General features: G+C 37.7%; 1 protein-coding gene across 1 annotated transcript; it reads right to left on the reverse strand.

The window, feature by feature from the left end:
* Positions 1-4,794: 4,794 nt before the first annotated feature.
* On the reverse strand, positions 4,795-6,159 carry LOC131065281 (putative receptor protein kinase ZmPK1). Its single transcript, XM_057999745.1, has one exon. It carries the CDS (start codon positions 6,157-6,159, stop codon positions 4,795-4,797), a length of 1,365 nt encoding a protein of 454 aa, XP_057855728.1.
* Between the last annotated feature and the right edge of the window lie 248 nt (positions 6,160-6,407).

Genomic DNA, 6,407 nt, shown 5'->3' on the forward strand with positions numbered 1-6,407 from the left:
TTTAATGATCATGTACTCCCGTTTAATAGAAAATAATGTTGCTACTAAGAACATTATACAACCTACAATATGAAATTTGTCCATTATAGCTAATGAAAATTATCTAACATCTATCTCGTTTGATTGGTTACACAAATACAACCTATATAACCAAAAATATGAAAATTATTAATATAATGCTTTATGTCATATCATGCATCATAATGACTCATCTTGTCATGTGAATCAATAGGACTTCAATGTAGAATATACACACTATTGTAATAGCTCCATTATCCCATTAAGATTTGATCATTTTATTTGTAATAGACTTCATGTTATTTGTACCACTATATAGCTTCTTCCTTTGAATGATACCATTTTGTTAATGCATCTAAATACTAGTTAGCTATCTTTTGATTCCATTAAGATCAGAATGACCTATAAAATCTCTTGAGTAAAAGTTTCCTCCATGATTGTTCCCATAATGTCGTAAATTGTACACCCTTAATTGGGTGGCACAATTCCAAACTTAGGTTAGCAACCACCTTAATGTGTTTGCATCTTGCATTTCAATTCCCTTTAAGCATTTAGTTAATTAATTTAATTAAATCTAAAGTCTTCTTTTATCTCTCCACACATCATAAAATTACGCCCTTTACCTTAAGTGTGCCCCTTTTTATTTTATTCCTCCAATTAATTATTTCATCAAATACCCTAATTACGTCTTTTTCTGACATTAAAGCCCTGATTTCGCATATCTAGACATCTCAAATTCTCATATACTCCTGGAATTTGCTTTAAAATAACAATACCTTGCTTCTCCAATAATTTGGCAAAAAGGTTGTTGGACAATGGGTTTAGATCATGTTGGTACCAACATGGTCCCGACTTTTTCTCTCCAAATTGCGGGAGCATGTTTTGGCAGTATTTTAATATTTAAATCCAAGAGGTTGGTGAAAAATATCATTTCTAAGTCAGCCTATGAATCAAAACAAAGTTAGGGTCTCCTACATAAACTCTTTCTTTCCTCATTTGAGAAGCTAATAAGAGCTATTGATTGAATGAGCCTCTTATGAAGTGAAAGTACAGGTTATGTGAGGCCTACAACACAAAATCAAGCATTCATCGAACATTTATCAAGCCTTCATAAATTATTTTCAATATCCATTAGAATCTTTGAAGACATTGAAGAATAATAGAAGATCACTGACTATTGATTGGTTTGTACCTCTTCCTTAGGGCTTGGTATGGTTTCAAGTTATATTCATGTCTTTATATGAGCTTCATAACATTCATTTTCAGATTTACATTTATGCTTTAGATCCATTATTGCACTTGTGATTTGAAGTACATTTACATTTACATTTACAATCATTTAGGGTTTGTTCTCCAAAGCATAGGGTAGAACTCTAGATCTACTTTCTTGGTCATTTAGGATCTTGCATAGAAACAAGATTCTTGCACACACATTTTGGTTACATTATCAGGTATTTGTGGAGGTGGAAATCACCAAAACAAGGGGTTTGACTAAGGCAAAACCCTATATAGCCATGTAGATACCATTTTTCAAGCTGTAGGTGTAGGTATAGGAATCTGGCGGATGCACGAATTTTGGGTCCGTTGGAAGAGACAAGCACAAACTCAGATTTAGAAGCAGATCCTAGTTTCTAGGGACCAGGGTGTGGTGCCCTGGTTCTCCCAGTTTTCCTACATCTTTTGCTAGATCTCCATCTCCGACTCTTTGGACCCCAGATCTACAGTTTCAGGTTCCAATCAGCAAAGGGACAAGGGGGCCCAACGTCCTAGAATCTACTAGTTTTGCATTAGTTTTAGTGTTAGGTGTACCTCTGAGTTCCTTTTCGAGTCCTTTCAATATTTCAGTTTTAGTTTAGGCAGAATTTGCTTTTATGGTTTCTGTGCACTTCATCTCTCATCTACTAGCATAGTTGATCATTGCATTGCATTTTGCACATCTCCTCTTCATTACAACAAAGGAATAGAAACCCTAAGAGATATTCCTTGACCTTCTCTCTCTCTTACAAGAAGTGGTCAAAGTGAGATATCTCCCTAGGCTCTTTCGTATTCCAATGTGTACATGAGAGTGGAATTAGGTCTTAGTTGCTTGGTTCCATTTTTATGCTCCACAGTTCCTCAAAAAATTTATTTTATAACTACTTTCATTTTCGATAAGGTATGTAAACATCTTAAATGTATCAAATGCTTGTCTTTGGTCTTCAAAAAATAAACCCAAATAATTCTATAAATAACTGTATTCTGGATACTGGCTTGCCTGTGCTCCCATATTTTTATATCTTCCTCAAATCCAAATCAGAATAGAGAAGATAAATCTCTATTTGAGTACAGAGACATTGGAAAGCATAGTGATCAAGGCACACTCCCTGCTAAGACACATGGTCACATTCACAGGCACGTTACCTCCAAAGATTCCTGCACTGGAAATATTGGTACAGCTGGTCAATGCACGAAAGTCTATATCCAATTCAATGATAGTCTTGACCCTTGGCATCAGGAGAATGCAGAGGACTGCGAGCATGGTCGCATTTTTCATCATGCTGCACACAAGATTATAGAACATCCCGTCAGACAAGCTCGCAAGGAGTTTATGAGTGAAGACACTGACACTGGCCGTCAGACTACTCACACAATGGATGTTCTATCCAATTATTGTCAGTATGAGCCAAATCCACAAATTGTTGTAGGAACACCGCCTAATCATTCCTATCAGCAGCTAACTCACGGCTCCCCTCCAATTATCATGAATGTGAGCAGATAGGTTCTCACCCATGTTCGAGTCTGGCAGGATTTCTCAACCGTGGACAGGGACATTCAAAAGATTGTTTACTCTCATGGCTTCTAAACAACTATGCTACCTCAGGCCGCCTTTCCATCTTCACTCCACGGGTCTCTGATCAACCCGCAACACAAGCTTGGCACTGGTCTTGAGACAGAGCACGGTTTTAGCAGTAAATATAGACATGTTGATGTTGATTTGGAACCATAGGGTCAATTTACCTCTCCTATTGGAATGACAGCTGCACTGAGTAAAAATATTTGTCCGCTTTGCATACATTTCTGGATTATCAAGCAGCACATAATTATGTCTCTGAAGATGCAAATGGTGAAACCTGGGAAGGGGAAGAATATGAGCATGCCAGGGCCTTGAATGTCGATAGAACCTATCTTAAATTCAAGAAGAGGCTTGACTGGTACCCAGAGCAATGCATCAGATATTGCTTTGGTGCTCAGCCGCTGTTGGCAAATAAAGATCAAGAGCTATTCAGGAACCAGAGGAGTTGGCGATGGGGAAACAGAATGGCTTGTCGTAGAGGAAGCCACTATTATTCAATATGAAACATGATTCTTTATTTCCAATTTCACATTTGGTTAGTTAATTGTCAAATTATACGGCAGAAGCAATTTTTCCAAGGATGGGGTTTTTAATTTCCCCAAAAATTATCAATCTTTCAACTGGGCAAAAATATTCACCATTTGCTTGGAGAGCCACAGGTTTGAATGTGCAGCATTTTCAATAATGGAACATTGCTCTATATCTTCATCAAATCTCAAATCAGCAGGATAATCTCAAATCAGCAGGATAATTTTTACTATAAACACAGTCCGAAGAGCTATTCGGCACATCATTGGTGTAGAGCTTCTTGGTGGAAAGAATAAACTCAGTGGGCCTGGCTATGATTGAATTGCAAAGGGATCCTAATATATCAAATTCCATGCAGCCGACTATAGCGACAGTAAATTTGCAGCCAATTGATCAGAATCTCTGGGATTCAATTGTGTTACTAATTGTACCTTTCTGGATAAGCAGTCTTCAACTGGTGATTAGTCTTGTATGTTGAAGTTCTATGTCTAGATACTTGATGCCAAAGCTATTGTATCTAGAGATTGCCAAAGATTAGTGTTGTTTATCTTCAGGTTTTGGTATAACGATGGGTGATAATCCTTTGTAATCACTTGTTCAGAATATCTAAATATATGTAAATATTAGGGACGATGCTGGGTTTTCTTCACTGATTCTTTCCCAGTTGACCTCATTGATTCAGATTAATAAATAATATTGTGGCTTGCCAAAAAAATTCTATAAATAACTACCAATGAAGACATTTAAAAATCAGGAATTATGCAATTTTTTTATTTTCATATGACAAAAAAAATTATATTAAATTATATGAAACGTAGATGAATTTTAAATATTTCTCTTTCCATTTTTTATTTTAGCTCATCATTCACAAACCTCCATTTTCTCTTCGACCTGAAGAAAACCTTAAGCTAAATCTTTTAATGTTAGTAGCTCCAAATTACAAAACTTCAAAGTGTACATACTGAGCTATCATTGAACAATTGTTAAAGACATCTGAACTACAAAATCTTAACTGGGAACAGTCGCTTACATTTACACCAAAAAGAAGAGTTTGTAATGAACGGTATTACAAAAAAATAATTGTAACACGAAAAAAAATAGAGTTCTGTAGAGCAAAGTATTTGCAGTAGAGAGTACACAAAATAAATCTCCGTTACACGCAGAATATTTTATCATTAAATTTTTAACTATTTACTTGTAATTGCAGAATTACACACTCTTTATACTGAAACTGAGACCAAGAAAACTGTTTATGGAGCTTACAACAGTCTCTAAAAAGAAAGGAAAAATTAAATTCCGCTAGCATGCATCTATTATATATCGTTTAAAATTGTGCGCCTCATACTAATTTAAGCACTTATATGCAAGAAAATAAACCTGAAAATACTGCAACCTGATTTCTTTTAAAAAAAAACTTAATTGAAAAAAGGAGCTCTCAAACTGTTAGTGCAGGCATCATTTATCAAAAGAAATTGAGTAGCCGGAGGTGCCTCAGCTCCGTTTGACACGCCTTCCACATTTCTGGTCCATCCAGAAAGCATTTCGATGACCTGCCTCATGGAAGCTCTCAAACCCGGGTCTTGCTGAAGACAAAATAATGCTGTTCTCACCATAGTTTCCACCTCTTCCATGTTAACGATTCCATTCAATTTTGTAACCACTACATCCTCTAAAAGCTTTCCCTCCTCCATCTTCTCAGATACACATTGCACCAAATTCCTTGATTGATCGGATGCATCTCTGTCGATTACGATCTCCAAGAGCACAATCCCAAAACTATATACATCCGCATTCGCTTTGATGGGAAGGTTAATCACCCATTTAGGAGCCACATATCCCCGAGTTCCATGAACTTTAGAGGAGGAGAAAACTCGCTCTCTGTTCAGGAGCTTTACTAGTCCGAAGTCAGATATGTTGGGACTAAATTTCCCGTCCAAAAGTATGTTTTGAGGTTTCACATCGCAATGGAGAATCCATTCCAAGCATTCTTCATGAAGGTAAGCCAATCCTTTTGCCGTGCCCACTGCAACCGTAAACATTTCCTTCCAGCCCAAGGATTCACTTTCTGTGAACAGTTGCTTGTCCAGCGACCCGTTCTCAACAAACTCATAAACAAGTAATATCTGTTGCCCCTCTGCACAGAAGACATACATGCGAGCCCAATTTATGTGGTTAAATCTGCCAATCATACTTACCTCTGCCCAGAATTGCTCCTCGCTCTGAGATACTCCTCCTAGTCGTTTCACCGGCACGACCTTCTCATCAACCAAAAGCCCTTTGCAGATGCTTCCAAAACTTCCCTTTCTGAGCTTTATCGTGAATTTGTTAGTAGCTTTTTTCAGCTCTGTAAAACTAAACTTCTTGAATCCCATTGGGATGGTGGAATACCCTTGATGATCAAAATAAAAGCTATCGTTATGTGCTCTGAACATGCACCACCAGCCCAACGTGATGCAAACAATTTCTACTAACCCAAACGCAACAGCTAACCCCAGTGGAGAATTGATAACACTCCTCTTTTTGGGTGTGTTGAAATTGCTACTATCAGATCTGCTGCAGTTAAGCCTGATCTCTCTACTAATTGTAGAATCTAGAAGTGAGAAATCGCTGCTGGAGACCTTAATATACATTTCTGTGCTTACAGCAGGTGATCGATATCCATAGAGAAGTTGGCCTTTTTGGTAGCATCTTCCCCCGCCGACGGGAACGTAGCTAAAACCAACACATTCGCTATCATCAATGCACAACCTCTTACACTCTTCAGTAGTGAGCCCAGTCATGTATGGTCTGAGATCGTTGGCCCAATAATCTCTGTGAGAGAGATAAATGAACTGCGCAGCAAATCTGTGTGAGAGTGATAAATGAACTGTGCAGCACTGGATCCGAGATCCGCAAGTTCCACATTTCGCTCACAGCCCTTAAATCTGTAGGCGGGATCCTTCTTGTGGAAACCTGGGGGACAAGTACAAGTAGCTTCAGGGTTGTAAATACATAATCCGTTGATTCCTCACAATCCATGAACGAAGCA

Source organism: Cryptomeria japonica, chromosome 1 (genome assembly GCF_030272615.1).
Source record: "Cryptomeria japonica chromosome 1, Sugi_1.0, whole genome shotgun sequence".
NCBI classification, from domain to species: domain Eukaryota; kingdom Viridiplantae; phylum Streptophyta; class Pinopsida; order Cupressales; family Cupressaceae; genus Cryptomeria; species Cryptomeria japonica.

Coding starts and splice junctions, on each gene's coding strand:
- LOC131065281 (XM_057999745.1), bottom strand. CDS start 6,159: ATGACTGGGCTCACTACTGAAGAGTGTAAGAGGTTGTGCATTGATGAT.